The 20,723-nt window shown below is 41.4% G+C and overlaps 4 protein-coding genes across 9 annotated transcripts; 3 read left to right on the top strand and 1 right to left on the bottom strand.

Annotated features, from left to right (window-relative positions):
• The first annotated feature begins 5,949 nt into the window (after positions 1-5,949).
• Positions 5,950-7,987, top strand: LOC111600812 (ubiquitin-conjugating enzyme E2Q-like protein CG4502). The gene is made up of 4 exons (XM_023317110.2): positions 5,950-6,465; positions 6,534-6,657; positions 7,103-7,452; positions 7,538-7,987. Exons 1-4 carry the CDS (start codon positions 6,053-6,055, stop codon positions 7,620-7,622), a joined length of 972 nt encoding a protein of 323 aa, XP_023172878.2. The 5' UTR covers positions 5,950-6,052; the 3' UTR covers positions 7,623-7,987.
• A 422-nt stretch (positions 7,988-8,409) lies between these two features.
• LOC111600724 (flocculation protein FLO11) lies at positions 8,410-11,620 on the top strand. 2 transcript variants are annotated; one of them, XM_023317000.2, is made up of 3 exons: positions 8,410-8,677; positions 9,306-10,283; positions 10,394-11,620. In XM_023317000.2, exons 2-3 carry the CDS (start codon positions 9,316-9,318, stop codon positions 11,055-11,057), a joined length of 1,632 nt encoding a protein of 543 aa, XP_023172768.2. In that variant the 5' UTR covers positions 8,410-8,677; positions 9,306-9,315; the 3' UTR covers positions 11,058-11,620. The 2 variants fall into 2 exon arrangements, with proteins under 2 accessions (XP_023172768.2, XP_023172776.2); XM_023317008.2 differs by lacking the exon at positions 8,410-8,677 and adding an exon at positions 9,183-9,242.
• A 1,290-nt stretch (positions 11,621-12,910) lies between these two features.
• On the top strand, positions 12,911-16,345 carry LOC111601301 (zinc finger protein 771). 2 transcript variants are annotated; one of them, XM_023317829.2, is made up of 3 exons: positions 12,911-13,017; positions 13,903-14,662; positions 15,258-16,345. In XM_023317829.2, the coding sequence occupies exons 2-3, from the start codon at positions 13,906-13,908 to the stop codon at positions 16,268-16,270; spliced, it is 1,770 nt and encodes a 589-aa protein (XP_023173597.2). In that variant the 5' UTR covers positions 12,911-13,017; positions 13,903-13,905; the 3' UTR covers positions 16,271-16,345. The 2 variants fall into 2 exon arrangements, with proteins under 2 accessions (XP_023173597.2, XP_023173588.2); XM_023317820.2 differs by lacking the exon at positions 12,911-13,017 and adding an exon at positions 13,559-13,719.
• A 1,081-nt stretch (positions 16,346-17,426) lies between these two features.
• LOC111600984 (calcium uptake protein 1 homolog, mitochondrial) lies at positions 17,427-20,569 on the bottom strand. 4 transcript variants are annotated; one of them, XM_023317379.2, is made up of 9 exons: positions 20,167-20,569; positions 19,921-20,104; positions 19,189-19,351; positions 19,042-19,079; positions 18,871-18,985; positions 18,640-18,800; positions 18,431-18,439; positions 17,792-18,251; positions 17,427-17,728 (listed from the first exon to the last, which is right to left on the bottom strand). In XM_023317379.2, exons 1-9 carry the CDS (start codon positions 20,466-20,468, stop codon positions 17,574-17,576), a joined length of 1,587 nt encoding a protein of 528 aa, XP_023173147.1. In that variant the 5' UTR covers positions 20,469-20,569; the 3' UTR covers positions 17,427-17,573. The 4 variants fall into 4 exon arrangements, with proteins under 4 accessions (XP_023173147.1, XP_023173155.1, XP_023173171.1 ...); XM_023317387.2 differs by lacking the exon at positions 19,189-19,351 and adding an exon at positions 19,567-19,726 and having other exon boundaries at positions 17,429-17,728; XM_023317403.2 differs by lacking the exons at positions 18,431-18,439; positions 19,189-19,351 and adding an exon at positions 19,567-19,726 and having other exon boundaries at positions 17,430-17,728.
• Between the last annotated feature and the right edge of the window lie 154 nt (positions 20,570-20,723).

Here is a 20,723-nt window from a genome sequence, read left to right as displayed (position 1 = left end):
AATTAAAGAATATTTCAGTTGATTAAAGTAAAACTAAATTACTTCAAAGATACCTATTTTTAGCACTTAGAATACGCATTTGAAATAAGCTAAAATGCTAAAAACATTTTCAGCATTCGCTGAGCTTTCTATCATTGCTTTAGTCACACATGTTTACAGGGTATCTCTGCGGAGTACTCCCAACTAACTATTGTTTATCCGGGTAGCACATCGTGAATAATCCCAATCCCTAAAATGAGGGTTGACATTACGCGTTGTGCATCTAAATCGTCGTTGATCAGTTGACGTTGAGCTTTTTGGCCTAAACATTTTATAATATTGCATCGTAGTTGATTTTACTTTCATAGGCAGAGCCTAAATGAATTTCTCGATTCGCACAGTCGTAAATTGATTATGCATGCACATGATTGCCAGCCCTGCAGACAGACACCATGCTCCCGCCCACACCTACGCGTTTACCTGTGTATGTGTGGCAGGACTATAAATAGAAAAGGCTGCGCCGATTAGACTAGGTTCATTGCTTTGTGCAGTGAATTTATGAATATTACATGAGCATATATACGACCCAGTCGAGGTGATAAACAATTTCCATCAACATGAGCCATATGTCAGGCATGTGTCTTCAAGTACCTGCAGTTCTGATTCTTTTGTTTTTGTTGTTGCTGTCTATTTCACCTTCCTGTCCTCAATTGACGTCATCAGGTGTATCAACAGGAACATTGATAGAGCTTGAATTTCCTGCGAATGGCAATAGATGCAGAGGTCGCAATGAAAATTATAGCAACTATGTTTTATACTTAGATTATGTCACTTTTAGGATGCAGATACAATTTAAATGTAGTCAAGTCGAAAGATATTAAGTGAAAATTGCCGGAAACTGTGTAGAAAGAGATTTAATGAGTGCCCCGTTCCGCTTTGGCGCTAAGAATGTGTTGTCTGGCCATCCACACCTTAGACCGTTAGCAGCTCATCTCGGCGTTAATGGCCCTTTAGACAACAGCCGGCCCAATTGGACAGACAGACCACTCCACCAGCTGACACGGGCCATAATCGAACCGCTAACCGACTAACCGAACCAGCAATGCGAGCCCAGCCGCCCATTGCCGTCATCACATGACACACGCGTCAGCATGTCGCCCAAGTCCAAGCCTCCTGCATGTTGTGGTGGTTGTTGTTGTTGGTGTAGCTCTTGTTGAAAGCAATTTCATAAATGGCTTCCGTTTGCACAGGACACGCGTAACGTGGTTATCGAGAGACCCATCCACAGCTTGCATCCTTTTCTCGCACCAAAAAAAAAAAAAACATGAAACAAAATAGACGCAAGCAAAAAAAAATAATATACATAAAAAGGCATATTGCGTTGCCTGCTTTCGGGCGCTGCGGCTGCCTCTACGTGCCAAAACGGAATTCAAATAATATAAACATAAATGAAATGCCTGCGCAGAAGTCGACTTCAGCTATGGAGTGATAAATAGACGCACATCAAGGTCAATGTTAAGCACTGAGCTCGAGCTTTTTCCATTCATTTTTATGAGCATATATGAATGTATTTAAAAAATATCCAATTGAGTAGAACAAGGCACAACAAAATAGAAATTCAACTCAACGAAAGAACTTATCGAAGCTATTTCGTGAAAGCTTTCTTGCGTTACGATCGAAAGTCAACGAACTTCACTTGTCACCAAACACTGACCAGGAAGCCAAGCACTTTGATTAATATGAATGCGTTTGCACATTTTAAACCATGCTTAATTCAATTAGCTTATATTATCCGAGCCAGTATTTATAAATAAAAGCATGCAGTACAAGGCAAAACGGGAATGGCAGCCAATGAGCAAGTAGAACAATGGCAAAAAGCACACTCACAGACACACACACACAAGCTTAGAAAATGCAGGCATGCTCAATGTGTAGGAGTGATTGATTGAGGGGGTTAGAAAGAGCCAGCACGACGGCTCGTGGCAGCAGCAGCAGAACTGATTGCCATGACAGGCGCAAAGTGCAACGCAAAAAAAAATTCACTGTCAAAGGCAAACAAAGAAAATGTTGAGCAAGCAAACAAATGCCTAGTTCGTTCTCACTCTCACTCTCATTCGCAGTGCCGCAGTCTCTATCCCCCTCTTAGTTTCTCGCACGCATAGCAGCGGACAATAGTGCTCCGTTGCGCTTTTAATAAGTGTGCTTTAGTATGGGTAACACGCTGACCGGTACCAGTGTTGATAAATAATGCGTATACGAATTATTTGCATAACACTTAAATTGCAATTAAAACTTGCTATAAACTGCAACTAAAAATCAATATTATGCAAAATATATGCGAGTGCACAAGGAAGTTACGGCAGATATAGTTTTTATAGGTTAACGTTTTTTTTTCGTTGTTTTGTTTTTCATTTCGTGTTTGCTTGCCAGCATTATGACGTTGTTTCGTGTGCTTGCGCTTGTGATTTGCATGTAACAACAACAACAGCGGCGCATTTGCATGTCTGTGCAACAACAATAAGTGCTGCGAGGCAAGTTGTTAATACCAGCCATAGGTTTATGTACACACATACTATACATACATAGTTTTGTGCATTGCTTTTGTTTTATTTGATATTCCCACGCTTTAAAGAAGCAATTGGCAATTTAATAGTGTTGTTAGACGCATCAATTTGATCTACTGGTTATTTTGAACATATTTTGCTTACCGATATATTCATTAATCGATTAACTATCGACCATGGTGCTCAATTAGTGCACAAACCAATCTGCGCATACTTCATATAAGATGGCCCATTTAATTGTTGCTTGGAAACAGAAAACTTAATAATATTTTTATAAACTGGCCCTTTTTACACTTCAGCATTACATCTCATTGTTCAAAGCACCCTGTATGCGAGCTCAATGTCACTGCAAATTGAACAGTTCAATTAAAAGCTAATTTAACTATAGCATTGCTTTCAACGCTGCCACTTTGTTATTAGCCTGGAATAGATTTTATGAGTGCCATTTGCCCACCCTCAACGCTGTATGTGTATAATCTAAAATTATCATTAATATGCCAAGGGTATTATTTATATATCTCGTAGGGATAGGTCAGGCGTGTAGCAGGGAGGCCCTATCGATTTTCGCACAGACCGATAAGATTAAATGTGCGTTTAACATTCCACTCATAGCTCGAATTTCCAATCGGCGAGTCGATTTGTCGCCCATTATTTTAGAGCTGTCAAATAGCTTCAATATAGTTCAATTTCATTTACTTATCAGAACTGTTTATTTAATTTGTATCCAATGACATGGCTCAGTTGCCATCGCAGCTGGATGCCTTAAGACAATACCGAAATGTCTGGCCAGCCTTAGTCAGCATTTCTCCAGCTTGTGCTTTGTGGCTTCCATGTAGAGAACTTGTTTCCTTGTCGTCTGGTCTGGTCTGGCGCCTCGATGCCTTTTAGCAGTTTTCTCTTTTGCCAACCAGCTGAAAGCAAAAGTGTAAAACTTGCAACAATCTATAAATAGTCGTTGAACAGGAAATTTTCAATCAGCCGTGAATCGATATAGACCTCAACTGAACTCCTCTCCTTCTCTCAATCAAGGGAGCTCTTAATGAGTTTTGTGTGCTATTAATAGTCGACTTTCAGCTCGCATGTGTCGTGGCCATCGTTGTAGTCCATCTGACTTGCTAATGGCATCTGTTGACCATAGAGAGCTTTGCCCTGTCTAGCGATACATCTATCAATCAATCATAATTTGCTACAGACAACCTATGGCAAGTGTAACAGTTCAGATGCTGATTTAATTTGCTACAAATTGGTGGCAACTTCAAGTCATTTGAAAATAACCTTTAAGAAAAAAAGTTGCAAAGATGCGCAGTTTGTTAACTTGTAAAAATTTAGGTATTATTGGCTGTCATTTTATTATCCTTTCCTTGTCACAAATATCAGAGTACGTGCTTGGAATAAGTCGAAGTAAACTTGAAATTAATTTTCTTCAAATATTGAATTATCTTTGTTAATCTGCTCACACTGTTATCTACCTAAATTAGGGTAAATTATGTGCTTGCCTCAGTATCAGGTCGCTCAGTGGCTCGTCCTCTAAATTAACCTCATGGTTGTCCATTTTATAACAGCAATATAATAATCATAAATATAAAGCATTATACCAAATGCCGCCCTTGGCCATTTGGCGCTTTGGCCTGGCTGCAAGCTGAACCCTAGTTTCCACCTGCTGCTCGTTTCCTCAGCAACGGCTAATTATGCGCAAGTGGAACAATTTAGGCCCCATGGTCAACACCTTAGCTGGCAACCTTATACTGCAAATGTAAGCACAGCTAGCAGCCTCCCACATACACACACACAGCATCCACTTTGCCATGCGCGTGGCCCCAAAAACTTTTTGCCATAAAAGTTAAAAGCCCCCACTCTTGTGGTCCTTCGTGTACCCCACACGGCAGCCCACAAGCCACCCGCCTGGCTGTTGGCTGTTGGCTGTTGGCTGCGTCGCAATAAGTTTTTCATATCCATTCAAATTGAGCAAAATAATAGAGTTTGTTGGTTTGAGTTTAGGCACCAAAATTGCTTTCCAAAGGAATAAGTAAAAATATAAATAAATATGCTTGAGGAGCTTAATGAGATGTGTCAATCTAGTCAAGTGTGAATGCGCCGTTGTTGTTTCACTAAAAAATGTAGGTTGTTATGAACATAACGAAATGCCTCTTCTACTGTTTCCATTATATGTACTAATATGCAAAAAAGAAAAATCAGAAAATGAATAAGAATTTGATATTCCTTTTTGTATTAAGCTAGCTGCAAGCCTAGAAATATTTTAGCTGCTCAGATTTACGGTTTTAAGGCCAGTGCCAAAGCCAGTTTTTCATATGCTAACCTAAATCCTGATTCTAAATTTATTTTATAATTTTAATGAATACATTTTATATTGCTGCTGAATTAACGAAAATATTGCATAAGCTTAGAAGACTTTAGATACATCAAAACTGGCTCATTGAATGCAAAGAACTGGAAAACCAAAAAAATTTAAAGGAAACTTCTAAATTTTGAATTAAAAAATAACTAAAGTTTTTATCTCAAATCTCTAATCAAATATACATAAAAATACAATGTAAAGAGAAATTTTAGATATTTAAAACTTGAGCTTTGCACTTATTATAGGGTATAGCCTAGTCGCTACTTCCACTTTTTCTATATTCCTTTTGTGTTGTTCTTTATGAGCTTTTGTTGTTATTGTGCTGTTGCTGTTGCTTCTCTCATAGTTGGCTGCGAATATTTCACATATACATATGCACATACATATACATATATATATATATATATAAATATATATGTATTTTGTTTTTTTTTTATTGCTGTTGTTTTTACAAGCGTGGAGAATGTTGTCAAGGATGTTGCTGTGGATGTGTTTTGTATGTATAGCAGTCAGTGTGAAGTGTCTCTTTGTTACCCTGTGCCAGAGCTGGAGCAACGAGATAATCTTCAGAGATCCATAAATAAAACGTTTTCATATGTGCTCTTTAGATACGGCACAAAATCCATTTGAGAATAGCTACAACAAAGTAGATAAGAGCCGAGCCGAGCCGAGCCTAGTCTAGTGAGTAACGATTGCAGAGTATTCGCGCAGTCAGCCAGGCCAATAATTTTTATTATCTCTTCCAAGGTCACACGAAATGGGCGTAGGTCAGGGACGTTTTTATTTTTAATATGCTATGGAATATGTGCATCTATGTAGATTAATTTTACGGCTACAATTTCCAGTGCAAACAAAAGTTTTCCACTTAGCAGCGCAGCCAGACTAGACTTATAGCATTTTCTAATAATTTACCAAACGTTCCAATTACAAAACTTAATATTCATTTCTTATTCTACTTGCAGCACAAACAATTTTTATATAAAGAAGACTGACCAAACATTACGCTCACACACACAGTAAAGAGATACCCACACAGATATATATATATATATATATAGATATATATATATATATACCCGCACTCCAAAAAGAATACTTGTAATTAGAAATAAATTCCACCGTTAGAAAGAAAACAACAAAGAACACCGCAAAAATGTCATCCCGTTCCAAAGAGAGAGTTGTTACCGCGATTCGTAAGATCTTCCACAAGTCCAGCAACAACAACAACAATAACAATAATAATAATAACAACAACAACAACAACCATAACAACAACCACAGCAGCAACAGCAACGACAAGAGCTGCGATAAGACCGATGGCCCAGAGCACAGCACCAGCAGCATGAACAACAACAACAATAATAACAACAACAGCAGCAGCAATGTTGATGTTGCGGCCGCAGCCAGCGGTGGTGCAGCCGCTGGAGCAGCAAGCGAGGCTGCAGCTGCTGCTGCACCTGGTGCCGCCACAGCTGCCCAGCTAAGTCCAAAGAACGCCATCGTGCGCGTAGCCGCCGAGCAGGCAGTGTGCGAATCGCCGGGCAAACGTCGTCGTCAGGATCACAAGTAATTGATAGTATAAAGTATAAAAATAGTCTTATATATATTCATTCTTAACTTTGCACCTCTTACAGAGTGGCGCCCGCTGCAGGACGCTCGCTGTTGATGCCGCCTGATGCCTCCATACGCTCGCGTCGCCTGATGAAGGAGTATCGCGAAATGGAACGCCTGCAGACCAAAAACGATGCAGTTTTTACGGTAATGCCAAACAGAGCTGAAGAGTTAAAGATCCTGGAACATATAGAAAACTAGTTTAGAGTATGACTTTAGTATATGTATATTTAGCTTGAGCCAAGGGCTATTAATTGAAGAAGAATCACAAATTTTGTAAAGCTGAGGATCTACCCTAATCTTTGCATAGAATCCTAGAATATTGTGGACTTAGTTAAGTTACATGGCTATTATTGTTATTGCTATTGTATAGCCTTATTAGATCTGATCATATATCCAATGTATCCGCCAGATTAACTTCATGAAATAAATAGTAAGACAACTCGTTTAGCAGACGCTAATGGACTAATCAGTCCAATTATAATTGAAAGTCAGTTCATAAACGTCAGCATCTTTATTATTTGATTATTTTATTATTATTTTTACTATCAGCTAGAACACGTATATAATTCCCACATCTCAACTCTTTCAGGTGGAACTACTCAATGACAGCTTATTTGAGTGGCATGTGCGTCTGCATGTCATCGATCCGGATTCGCCGTTGGCCAGCGACATGGTTGAGATGAATGTGCCGGCCATTCTGTTGCATTTGAGCTTTCCCGACAATTTCCCCTTTGCGCCGCCCTTTATGCGCGTTGTGGAGCCGCGCATCGAGAAGGGTTACGTGATGGAGGGTGGCGCCATATGCATGGAACTGCTTACACCGAGGGGCTGGGCCAGCGCGTATACCGTCGAGGCGGTCATCATGCAGTTTGCAGCCAGCGTGGTTAAGGGTCAGGGTCGAATTGCGCGCAAACCGAAAAGTACAAAGGAGTTTAGTCGGTGCGTCCTTGGTGTACACAATTGACGTGATTCAATTTATTTCTAATTACAACATTGATTTTTTGTTTATTTTTAACTTTTGCAGTCGCCAAGCAGAGGAGTCATTCCGGTCACTGGTCAAAACACACGAGAAGTATGGCTGGGTAACGCCCGCTCTGGCCGATGGCTAAGGAAACAGTCTCAACTGAAGAACCCCGCCGCTCGCGATAGCAGCTCATGCGTTTGCCAACTTAGTCAACTAAAAGAATGCAACTCGATTTCCATTTACATATACACCGCTCATTACGATACTGCAAAATAGTTGTAGGATGCTTATACTGACTATTGATTTCATTTCGTATTTTATTTCCTCAAGTAAGATGTAAGCGATTTCAATTGTTGCAAATGAATACCATCCAAGGAGATAAATCCAAGAATCCAAGAAAAGGAACAGGCGTCAACTAACAAAGAAATTAACTTAAAATGTAATTTAGCTGTAGAACATCCATGGAAATTACGCAATAGCAAACAACAAAATAATAATGAAAAAAAAGAAAAGTATTATAAATTCATTAAGTTGGAAAAAACTATATAAGTTCTGCATTACTAATACATAATATATATATATATTATTTAAAGCATAGATTAGTTTATGCGAACTTTATGAAGCATCTCTGAGTGTGTTATTATAATTAGTTGTGATTTTTATTAAGTTTAAAACCAAATTACTGATCTAGCTTATACACATATAAGTGCGACCATTTCTTAAGTTTCGCATATAGTAAAAATATATATATATTACATGTCTATCTGTTTTTAATTGCGTTTTCAATAATATGCGCATAGTCATTAAACACACACGGCGTCACGTTGCGTTTCAACACATTTTAAAAATACGCGCGCGCTTAGTGTTGCACAGCGTCAGAACAAAGCGTATTGCTGGTCAAGCATAGGCATGCGACTCGTCAGTCAGTTTCGATCACAATGACGCCACGCATTTTATTAACAAACACTTGTCGACAAAATTAGTTAGTTGTCCATTAAAAGAGTCTATTTTGAAATATATTTGTAATTTGAATGACTCAAATTATTGACACGTTTACTCAGAAAGCATTATTTTATTCAATGCTTTCATTGAATTTACACTAATGTCTGAACGTGCCTGGCGACCTCACTGAAACCGTTACTCAACACTAAGAAAAAACTAAAACTGCTGCAGAAAATTGTAATTACAGGACATAACTTTGTAAGTAAATTGAAGCATTAAGATAAGTTATTAGGCCACCAAAGATAGAACAAAAGATGCCACAAACTTTTGCCTATCTAATTTGACCAACATTTGCATGCGTTGATTGCGAATAATCGGTGTAAAAAGCCAGCAAAAAGTTGCTACTCGCAACGCACGCAGTTGCTGCGAAAAAAGATTGACAAGATGCGACGGTGACGCTGACGACGACGACGGCGCCGACGTCGACAGCATTGCCGAGCTATAGTAGCGACCGTATGAGAATTTTAGGCAAATCCTAACTTAGATCTGTAAGCAAACTGCGCCACATGTAGTACATGAGCTGCCCAAGTGAACCGAACGACCCAAAACTGAACCAGCGCCAGCTGAGTGCGAGTGAGCGAGCAAGAACCAAATGTGTGTAGTTGGTGTGTTGTTGTTTTTCTGTGTGTTGTGTAGTAACTATATAAATACATATATGTATATATAAATATATATATAAATGTGTGTGTATGTTTGTGTGTGTGTGTGTTGACAAGCAATTTTGTATCAACTGAAACCCACGAAACATAAAAATACCCACAGCGTAAGCGTCAGCAGCCCGCAGCACATAGCAAAAAATAGTAAATACATAGTTTTTTATTTATAGACTCGTTTCAATGGATACGAACGCTAGCAGCAGCAGCAGCAGCAGCAACAGCAGCAGCGGCAGCAACGATGAGCAGCCCAGCAAGACGCCAGCCGAGACAGAGGCCAATGCAACTTCTGTGCCTATGGATACGCTCGAGGCCCCGCCCAGCGGCACCACCAACTCCAGCTCCAAGACGCTTAAGCGGTGCGTCAGCGTGCCCATCATACGAACGTTGCCGGGTAAACCGACGCCCATGACTACACGCGCCGCCGCAGCAGCTGCCGCGGCTGCCAAAGAGCAGACACCAAAGAAGAAGCAACAGCCGCAGCAGCGCACCGACTCCTGTGGCAGCAGCATCTGCTCCACTTTCAGCCTGAGCTCTGGCGCAGGCATTGATTGCTTTGGCAAAAGTATACACATACGCTCGCAGCCCAACTCCCGGGAAGTTTCGCCGGCGCCGGTGTTCAATCCATTTACGCCACGTGCGCGTCGCTACTCGGCCAGCTACAGTCCAGCGCTGAACGGTGCTGGTGGCAGCCTGGGTGCAACTCTGTGCCTGACGCCACGCGTCTCGCAGCTGCGGCAGGAAGAATGTGCCGATCTAAATAGCCGCGAAGTTAACCATGAGCGTGAGGTGCATCGCGAAATTCAAATCTCACAGAGCTGGGAGGATCTCACACTGGTGACAGAGAACTGGTCATGCAAATCGGATGAGCTCTCCAATCCGCTGCAGACGATGCTGCCCACTGGCAGCAGCAATAGCACCAGCTGCTCCAGTCCCAGTCCCACCAGCAATCGCGCCGGCATACGTCCGCCCTACTCACCCTCGCCGACGCGTCGCACGTTCGCCACACGGCGTTCCATGTCACCCATTCCGATGCGACCATCATCTCTGGCGCCCGTCAAGCGTAAATTCGAGCTGGAGGACAATAATCCAGGCGTCAGCAACTGGAGCGTCTACTCCCCGCCGCCGCCCAAGAAGATCTTCACTGATAGGTAAGTCGCTTCACTAACATCGTACCAGGTAGTAAAGTGGATCATAAATAAACATTAAATGGGATCAGATATGCCTTTTTCTAAAACATTTAAACTCTTATCTCTTGCAGTCGCGGCTCATCACCTGTGTGCCAATCGCCCTCGTCTGTGTGCCCCAGCCCCGACTCGGGCACCTATGACGGGCGCATTACGCCGAAGCTGTTTATATCGAAGCTATGCACAAACAACAATGCCGGCGGTAATAACAACAGCAGCAGCAGTGGCTGCCCCTCACCTGTGTCCGCCTCGCCCAGCAGCGTTCTGCCTGGGAATGGACTGGATGGCATATGTCTGGCGGGCGGCAGTCAAAGTCAGAGCATCGACGAAGGCATCTCTATACCGGAAAGTGAGACAAACACTTGTCGCAGTCGTACCTCATCCATATTGTCGACGGCCTCGTCGAGCAGTGCGCTCGGTGGTCCCCAACTGCTGGTCAATGATATGGTGGACGATGCCACGTTAATGGATGATGCCAAGAGCGAGACGTCATCGATTGGTGGCTGTTCCACCATCAGCATTGAATCATCCTCGTGCGACAGTGGCGCCAAGACGGGGGCCACCTTTCTAAATCGACTGGTTGTCGACGACAGCTGCTCTCCGCTTGCCCAGAAGAGTTTCTACATCAACAAGCAGGGCTTCTCCGGGGCCAAGAAGTTCATAGTTAACCATGAAAAGCTGGGCACATCTCTGGAGACCAGCAAGGCCAGCAAACAGGATGTGCAGCAAAAGCTTTAAGCGATCCCAAACATCGCACTGTACCATAGATAACCTGCAGCCGCTTTTACCCTGTCTAATTTGTATATGCCGCTACCACCTAGTTATATACGTAGCTCTTATGATGGCACCAATCAAGCGTTATTCTAACCCAGCACCCACCCAATGTCCCGAGCTTTATTTAGTTCGCCTTAGGTTTAAGTAATGTACATAATTAAGTTGTTTAATGCCAGATCGTTTATATATTTGCATATCATCATTATAACCTGCCCGCACTATTCAATATCATCCTGTACATCTTCATATACTGTTAGCAACGTTTGTGTTTTGATATGTTTATGGCGCAATCCGATGAACCCGATCCCTGATCCGTATCCCCATCCCTTAAGCGTGTATGTCTCATGCAGTTTCGATATATGATATACACACTTATGAAATAGACACCACATTTTTTTAATATAACTATATACATATATATACAAATATATATATATACTTAGGTATATTTAGCCCTATTTACGGTACACTTAGTTATTAGCCCGCTTAGATTATAGTACCAATCCAATTTTGCCAAATATGTTTCTTATATATGTATATGCCGCGTTTGAAATTTGATCGATTTATAACGGACGGATATCCGATATAACCGATATTATATACAAATTTGTCTTACGATTTAGCTATCTTCGTATGCGAATTTAAAATATTTAGCTTCAAAATGTTATTTTAAAATGAAAACAAAAACATAATAAACAATATTTTTTCCAATAGAACGAAGACAAAACTCTGCCTTTTGTGGATACACATGGTAAATGAGAATTTTTAACATGCATTTGATAAAACAAAATTTTAATTATTTTTCAGATCAGATTTGATAAAAATATTTTTTTTTAGCAAGATTCGATTTTTTTTTAAATTTCAGAACTTTTTTAATTGAGCATTAAAAAAATATATGGACCTACATATATTTTTTTTAATGCTCAATCAACTAGGTAATTTGAATTTTATATTTATTTTTAATAAGCTAACCCATTATGGGCAAATATTTATTTTTAGTATTATGATACTCTGATATAATTACAGCAGCGAATGGGCTTGTGTGTGTGTGTGTGTGTGCTCGCATGCATAAGTCTATGTGTATGTGCGTCCGTCTGGCTCAGTAAAAGTTCGAACAAACTGGCCGAGCATTGCTCTGCTCGCCTAGCCCAGCCACTGGCAGGCACTCAAGAGTTTATTTGCGCGCTGCCCAGGCTGGGGGCGAATGGGTGACGCTGATTTAAAACAAGTTTCACAGTTGATTTGTACTTTCAGTCACGATCGCATTGCTCGGCCGTCAGGCGAGTGGAGGTGAAAACGAAGGAATGGCAGTTGATGTTGGTGTGACGTGCGATCAGCTCACCATCAGAACCAACCACCCACGCTAAATACATACAAATGAGCGATAGGCATGCCAGCCCATATATACATACCTGTATGTATGTTTATATGTGTAAAAGGGCCTCTCTTTTGTGCCGTTGCACAACACTATCCAAAGGCTGATACAGCCACTACAAACATACATGCACACACACTTGAGTACTTGTGTGCGTAGGTTTTTACTGACAACGATGGCAGCGATGCCGACGTCAACGCTGACGCCAGCGACCTAACAATAAAATGAACATACAACAATAAAAAAACAAAAACAGCACATCGCAAATAATTAAACTCTGTGGTTTTTGTTGTTGCTCAAAAAAGGAAAAAGAGCAACAAGACATTTCTTGTGCGCACGGAGCTCGCGCTGCTCGGCAGCTACTTCTGCTGTGGTGGCTGCTGTTCTTGTTGTTGTTGTCGCCGTCGAGTTGGTTGAATTGTTGTTGTTGTTGCCACGATTCGCTTCGCTTCGGTCGTGCTTTAATGGAGCTTGCCTCCTTCTCTCCCCGATATTGTCGGCGTCTGCTAGACTGCTCGCCGTTTGCTGCTCGAAGTAATCTTGAAAATCGTGAGTTGAGTTTCGCGCGACGCTCGCTGGTTTCTTTTTGCTCTCACTGTCCGCGATCGTTGCTGATGTTGTTGTTGTTGTAGTTGTTGCGTTTCTTTGGGGCCTTGCTTATAGTTCGCCCTGCGCATTTTCTTTGTTTTTCGTTTTGGTTTTGGTGCTGTGAGCGCCTGAAGAAAAATCAAGTTAACAGCCAACGCACGCAACGACACAGAGTGTGGGCGGGGACAGGGGCAAAGCCAAAGAGGAGCAGCTTGCCGGGTCGCCAAAGCTATTTGGTCTTTTTTGTTGTTGTTTTCAATATGCGCGTGCATTAAAAATAAAAAGCCTGCAGCGCGCGCCGACGTTGGCGTTGGCGTTGACGCTGACGTCGATGTCGTCTTGCCTGTTGCGCTCGTTGTTTTGTTGCTGGGGCTGGTGTTGCTTTTGCTTGTTGTTGTTGCTTCGCTTCGCTGATTCAGTCTGAGCAGCAACAGAGGCGAGGCAGCGGGCCGACTGAAACTCGACTTTTGGCGTTTGTCGAGGTTGCTGAGCCCGGGCAAGCGAACTGCGAATCCAGTTTCTTCTTCACTCGGCCTCGGCTAACAACGCGAAACAGCCACGGCAAAAAAGCAGCGCCAGTCACAAATTACTTTTCCCTCTTTTTAATTTTTTTTGATTTTTTTCTTGCAAATTGTTTACGGATTGTTAATGTATTGCGGCAAGGTATGTTATTGTTTTTGTTATTGACGTTCGCGCAAGGATGTGAATGGCAATTAGCTTAATAAGCATAGCATATGCACAGGCGCAAAAGCTCTCTTCCTCTCCTTGTCTCTCTCTCGCTCTATCTCTCTTTCTCTCACACTTTTCACACTGTGTATTTTCAATTCCTTTGTTTGTCCATGTCAGGGCATGGAGCTAGCGTCCGCTGGCTGCGCTGACTGCTGCAGCGACTGCGCCAGCGCAGCGAACGCTTGCTGCGCTGCTTCCGGCTGCTGCGATGCTGCTTGCTGCGACACCAATTGCCAACTGCTGCCATCAGATCCTGTGAACTATGAATACCAAGAGCCAGAAGAGAACTTTGTGTCCATTGACGACGCCAAGATTAAGAGCCTGCTATTTCAAATCGGCCAGCAGCAACAAGAGCTGCGACGCCAGCAGCAAGATCAACAGCAAAAGCAGCAGCAACTGAAGCAGCAGCAGCAACAGCCACAAATTATCGAGCTGCTGGATGATGATGAGGGAAGTGCGGAGCCGCCGTCGCTAATGTTGATTAGCACAGTCCGTAGCTTAAAGCCAGAGAAACGGCCGATGACGGATAAGCAGCGGATTGCAAAGAAACTGAAGCAGCGGCACCATCGAATCGTGGCCAGGATTGAGCTAAGCGACAGCGAAAGCGAGACTGAAGAGTTGGCGGAGACACCCAAGGAAACAAATGTTGAAGATTTACCTTTGGCGGATGTCACCTGTGAGCTGGAGGAACCACCAGCCCAAGTCATTGAACTGCCATCGGATGACGAAGAGAAACAACTCACGAAATCAGCTACCCGCAAACGCTCGCCGAGACCATATATAAAGCGACGCGGTCGGCACTTCTATCAATGCCAGGCGTGCGGCAAAAAGGTGCAGTCCAATTATAATCTGCGTCGTCACATGATGATACACACAGGTGAGAGCAGCAATCGTGCAACAGGCGTGGCTTGGAATGAGAAAATTTAGCCAACATGAGGGGAGAGCAGGCGAACAAAGTGATTACTTGGGATAACTTTTCCTGTTTTACTTCAGAATCGTATTTTAGAAGAACTTTGAGTCTCAGATCTATGAAAACTGTAGAAAATTTCAACAAATTTATATTTAATTTTTAAGCATAATATTTTCATTTTTTGTTTCTGTAAGTTACATGAAAATTTAGTGATTTAAAAGTTAATTTAATACAAATTTTAGTTAAAAACTTTTTTCTATATTTTTATTTAGTTGTCCCTTGAGTCTAACAAGAACTTTTATATAAATTCCTCAACGATTAGTTGATATTTTATATATTTAAATTAGATTTTTATTCAGTGAATTTTTTACAAAGTATTTATTTTTTGTGGGAAATATTCAAAAGTATTTTGACTATTTTTAAGCAGAAACCAGATCATTTTATCCACTATCTCATATAATTTTCTTACAATCAAAACTAGATTGAAGGATCTCAATAATACTCTAAATATAACTTGCTAAAGAAATAAGCCTTTAATTAATATTTTCTCTCCATCAAACAGGTGAGCGTCCGTTTCCTTGTGATTTGTGCGAGCGGCGTTTCCGGGAGTTTAGTGATTTGAAGAAGCATCGCAGACGACATATTAATGATCCGCGCTATATATGCATGATCTGTCGTGTGCATGCGCCCATGGAGCAGGACTCTACGCGCTGTGTGGAATGCGAGGGCAAGAATCTGTTGTTGGGGCCGCAGGACTGTGATGCTGGGGATGCTGAAAAGGAGCCGACTGATGAGACTGAGACAGCGCTGGAGCCAGAGGAGGAGCAGGAGCAGGACACGGATCAAGAGCTCTTGCAGGAGGAGAATCACATTGACAACGAAGTTGTTTCTTTGCCACTTGCCACATTGCCGCCTACATTGATGGTAACGCTGGTAGCCGCACCACCAGTACTTACGCCAGCCCCACCTGCCCCACCTGCAGTCACTCTGACTGCCATAACACGTCCTCCGCTGCCACGCAGCTGCAGCAGCGCCAACTCCTCATCCTCGCTCAGCAACGATGTGGCACCAAAGCGTCTGGCCAGAGTATCACGCAATCGACGCACATATCCCTGCCCGCTCTGCCAACGCCCCTTTGGCACACGCCACAATCTGAAGCGCCACTACATGATCCACACTGGCGAGAAGCCGTTCAGCTGCAGCAAGTGCCGCAAACCCTTCCGGGAGTGCTCCACGCTCAAGAAGCATATGGTGACCCACGTGCGCGATCGCTGGTACAAATGCCTGCGATGTCCCGCCAAGTATCAAGACTATCTGCACTACATGGAGCACAAGGCGACACACGGACAGGATACACAGCTAGAGACGGAGTCACGTAGCCGTAGCAGACAAAGATCACCGGACAGCGGCGATGGCGACAGCTCTTTGGACGACTGGCTGGAATGCTGCGAGTGCCAACTACGTTTCACCCAACTGGATGCATATACGGAGCACCTGAAGCAACACGACCTGGAGCTGTATGGCCTAAGTGTCGATGATCTGGATGATGAGGATCAGGACGTAGACGTGGCCTAACATGACAACACTTATATATAGATATATACATTCCATTTGTTAAACATGTTGCATTCCAGCACTTATTGTACTGAGCAAGCGAATTTCCAGATGCTGGCATAATTCCTTCATTATTAATTAATTTTTGTTATAATTGCTCTAAGCTTATTCTATTAAATTATATTATATTATATATATATATATATATATATATATATATATATGTATTTTATATATATTACAAAACATTTTTCAGTTTCTGGAATACATTTACTTACGGTTTCAATCACAGAAGCTTTGCTTTCGCATATCAATTCCAAATTATTTCGAGCAACTGATCCTTTCTTGAGTGAGTTTGAACCAAGCCTCTGCATTGGAATTCTATTCGTTAACCTGTTTATCATTAATAAACTTGGGATTTACTTAATGCATTGATATAAGATTTTTGTTGTTCAAGCAACTTTTCTATTTCATAAGAGTCTGTGGTGTTATATGCGAAATTAGAGCCAATCATATACTGGGATTAGCTCTATAGTCTCCATTTTCATCTTAATTTTTTAATTCTAGTGTATTTATTCAAATTACTATTTATAATTTCACGACTATTTAACTATAAATACCGCATGCCTTCCCATTTTATTTTGATCCAGCCAAAGAATATTGATCCAAGTAAATATAGCTTTTCAACTTGATCTCAATTCGAAACCAAGTCAAAATGGTTAAAGTATATTGCACCAACATCTTAAATACATATGCAACAGATGCAGACCTTGGAAACTCTTTGAACACCTTTTATATTTTTCTGCACCAATATAATTGTTACTATAAATATTAATTTGGAATTATAATGATTTAGTATCTATTTGTTTGCATAAAAAAACTCAATAAAATATATTATACATAAATATTATTAAGTATTATAAATATTATTATATATTTTTAAATGTTTTAAGTGCACAATATATTTTGTAAAAATTTGTTTATATTATACAAGAAAAATGAATTTTTTAAAACCAAATTTGGGATAGTCAGACTGAACTTGATGATTGGAAACTGAAACTAGAACAATCATAAAATAAATTCCTTCAATTTCATTGTGGAAAAAGAGTCAAAGCACATCTTGCGATTAACTATATTAACTATCTAATTCTCAAATAAAATGCACAGTTGACCAGCCCAAAAGTTAGTTAAGAACTGCGCTAAAGCGTTTAAAGTAAAGTTTACTTAAAAATAAATTGAAGCAAGCGCAGGTAAAATGACTAAGAAGTGCGTTTTGAACACTGAACAAACGAGAATCCACGTTAAGCAAGTAACTGACAGATAATTAAATATCCAAAAGTACGGGCTTGGTTTCCTTGGCACATTTGAACACCGAACGCATCATTTTCAGGAAACCCGTGTCCTTGGGCTTTTCCAGGCCGCGTTGCACGCGATTCTTCATGACCGAAATAAATTCTTTGTTGCTCAGCTGGTTATCGTCTGTGGCGTAATATAAAGTCAAGATTCAAGTTATTGTCAACTGATTAAAATTATAAGACTTACTGTTTTCATCGAATATAGTGAAGACCACATCCACTACGTGATCGGTCAGGTTGACCAGGGCCACCGTCTTGGCCACATGCTGCAGCGTTTGCTGATCAATTGAGGCGCCCGCAATGTGGTAGAAAGTCAGCGCCGTATCCACATCGTTGATATTGTTAAGGAAGTGGAAAAAGTCGAGATAATCCTGCTTGGATATGCCCGTGCCATGATCGCGAAAGCGTCGTTTGACACGCTTCAGCTTCTTCTGCTTCTTTTTGGGCGGATAACCCGCATAGGCGAGCAGCAGCTCGGCAAAGTCTGCCTCAGTTATATTGCCGTCCATGTTGGGCTCCTTGCGTTCAAATTCGAGCGAAAGTATTTCGCGTTGCAGCTGCTCTTGAAAGTCCAAGAACTTTTCAATCGTCAGCTTCTCGTCCATGTTTGGACCAAAGAAATACGTTATCAAGGCTGAGTTAACACCCTGAGAAATGTAGAAAATATTTTAGTTCAACTCTTTTAAAGGTATTTTAACAAATAGAAAAAAGGTGTGGGCGTGTGCAGGTATTATGAAAAGTAGGTGCTATTATTAATTGAGTAAAATGTGTGTGGGATGTGGTAGCCAAAAAGAAAGCTTAAAAGCGTTTTTTTTACATAAAGTACCTTCAAGGACTGTTAGTAGTCAAATAAAGGAGAAGTATGTATATACACAGTTAGACACGCATTTAACGGACACGCGTATTCAAAAGGATTAAAGCCAAAAGACAGAGAATATACAATACAAAAATCGTTTAGTACAGCATTCTCAATACTCGTTCGCTGCACGGAACTCTTGCGAGAGACAGAGCACAGTCCGTATGAACCATAATTACCTTGAAAGTATTTCCGGTATTCGCATGATCCCGATGCCGAGTGCCCATGCTCGTCTGCTGACGTACCAGAGTGGCAACCATCTCGAACTCCTCGCAATCCACGTCACCATCGCCATTTAAATCGAACATCCGAAAAGCAATCTCAAAGTGACGACGCGAAACTGCAAGAGACATTAACATAAGCTTGGTATAACAATCGGAGTAGTTTCATGCTAATACAAATAAACCTACTGGAGAGTACGGTGAGCAGAAAGATATAATCGGAGAAGGTGATGAGGCCATAGGAACCCAGCTTATAGAATATGCTGTTCTTTTCCAGTTGCAAATTCAACTGCTCTCCCACGGACTGCAAGAAAAGTCATTTAATGAATATGGAGAACATGTAAGTAGAAGTCTCCTTACCTTGGGATCATAGCGTCGATACTGATCTAGACCCAAGCCTGTTAAAGTAAACTATTATTTAGTAATATTATTTATTAAATGGTATGGCCAATTAGTTAGTTTAGAGAATGATGTTGAAATACGGTCAGGGGTTTTTAAGCCACATACCATCTGGTTGTTTCATGCCTGGCGTCATGCTAGTCAAAAAATCGGTTGGTGTCATGTAGACCTCATGGCGATCATCGGCGACCGGCACTTGGATGGTAGCAAAGTAACGAAATACTTTGTCTGGCGTCGAGAATTGCCTGATGCGATTCTCATACTCAATGATCTAAGCAATAAGCGTTCAGGAAGATTACAATTAATTTTTAGTTTTGATTTGGCATTTAGCTTAGTGCGATCGAAACGCATTCAGTGCAGGCAGAAGAATTTGAAAATTGAACAGAAATGGAAAAACTAAGCGCTGACGCCAACATAAAACTGCGACGCTGTTATGATCAGTTCGTGTTAGTATTTACAATCTAAATAAGCCTATAACACAATTACCATCTGGTTGCTTAATGCCCGGATAGATAGAGCGCAAAAAGTCCTCGGGGGTCATGCATACAATTGTCTGTGTGGCATCCTGTAGACGCACCGTGGCAAAGTACCGAAATATTTTGTCTGGCGTTGAGAATTGTCTGATACGATTCTCGTACTCAATAATCTATGATTTGTGTTTTCATGTTGATGATGTTTGTGGTGTGTTATGGCAACAGAAAATTTGACGGGCAAACATAAAGAGAAACGAAAGGCATAAGTAAACTTAAGTGAATAAGTACATTTTTATAGATACAGCATTTTATAGTCATAAACGATTTGAAAAGACTTCAGGATAGCGTCGACTTATATATCGCATACCTTGCGCTCGCGAAAACCAACTTTTTCCTTAATTTTTTTGCCATCGTGCGGATTCAGGCGGGCGTCATCGTCGTCCGACTCATCACTGTCGCTGTCAGAGCGGCTTTCGCCATTCACGCCGGCAGCATCAGATGGACGCTGACCCGCATCGGCGTCCACTTTCGGCACGAGCAAGCGTTTTACTCTATAAATAGATCAAAATACACATTAAACGATATTTATTGATTAGACTCGGCAGGTACTTACTTGCCCCAGTCCAGCACAGAGATGACAAATAAGCTGAGCACCATAAAATGAAAATATTTGGTTATCCGAGGTGTGTGCTCCTTGCCATGGCCAAAACGCTTGTGACCGCGCGTTTGTTGTTGTTGTTGCCATTGCGTTTGTGTCGCAATTCCATTTGCTTTTGCTGCGAAAATCGGTGTGTAGCTGTTGTAGTTGTTGACCAAGGATGTTATTGGGCGACAGCTTTGTAGCGCCGGCACTATTGAACGCTTTGTTAGCGTTGCCAGCGCCTGTCGTGTTACTAGAAAACGCAGCACAGACATTTTGCAAATGTTCTTTTATGGTTTTGTTTCTATTTTTTGCACTATTATTTTATGCGCATATTCGCATTCGTTCGTGAGCTGGTAAAATATAAATGGAACTAACTAGCTCCATTTCATCATGCAAATGCAAACGTTTAACAACACTGAATCACAACACAGCTGATAAAACATCTGGTGTTTACGTTAGCCGCGCAGTGGGCAAGTGTTGGTTAAGCAAACGAATTTCAAGAAAAATTATTTAAATGTTTCGACATA

This window comes from Drosophila hydei, unplaced genomic scaffold, assembly GCF_003285905.1.
Source record: "Drosophila hydei strain 15085-1641.00,03,60 unplaced genomic scaffold, DhydRS2 tig00008114-arrow-pilon, whole genome shotgun sequence".
NCBI classification, from domain to species: Eukaryota; Metazoa; Arthropoda; class Insecta; order Diptera; family Drosophilidae; genus Drosophila; species Drosophila hydei.
This window is presented reverse-complemented; position numbering and strand designations above follow the sequence as displayed.

What these genes read in the sequence shown, in the direction of transcription:
- LOC111600812 (XM_023317110.2), top strand. Translation starts at nt 6,053, where the DNA reads ATGTCATCCCGTTCCAAAGAGAGAGTTGTTACCGCGATTCGTAAGATC. An exon ending in AAAACGATGCAGTTTTTACG is followed by an intron (nt 6,658 to 7,102) that starts GTAATGCCAAAC and finishes CAACTCTTTCAG; the next exon opens with GTGGAACTACTCAATGACAG. An exon ending in AGTACAAAGGAGTTTAGTCG is followed by an intron (nt 7,453 to 7,537) that starts GTGCGTCCTTGG and finishes TAACTTTTGCAG; the next exon opens with TCGCCAAGCAGAGGAGTCAT.
- LOC111600724 (XM_023317000.2), top strand. Translation starts at nt 9,316, where the DNA reads ATGGATACGAACGCTAGCAGCAGCAGCAGCAGCAGCAACAGCAGCAGC. An exon ending in AAGAAGATCTTCACTGATAG is followed by an intron (nt 10,284 to 10,393) that starts GTAAGTCGCTTC and finishes TATCTCTTGCAG; the next exon opens with TCGCGGCTCATCACCTGTGT.
- LOC111601301 (XM_023317820.2), top strand. An exon ending in TCACATGATGATACACACAG is followed by an intron (nt 14,663 to 15,257) that starts GTGAGAGCAGCA and finishes TCCATCAAACAG; the next exon opens with GTGAGCGTCCGTTTCCTTGT.
- LOC111600984 (XM_023317379.2), bottom strand. Translation starts at nt 20,468, where the DNA reads ATGTCTGTGCTGCGTTTTCTAGTAACACGACAGGCGCTGGCAACGCTA. An exon ending in ATCGACGCTATGATCCCAAG is followed by an intron (nt 18,986 to 19,041) that starts GTAAGGAGACTT and finishes CTTTTCTTGCAG; the next exon opens with TCCGTGGGAGAGCAGTTGAA. An exon ending in TCTGCTCACCGTACTCTCCA is followed by an intron (nt 18,801 to 18,870) that starts GTAGGTTTATTT and finishes TGTCTCTTGCAG; the next exon opens with TTTCGCGTCGTCACTTTGAG.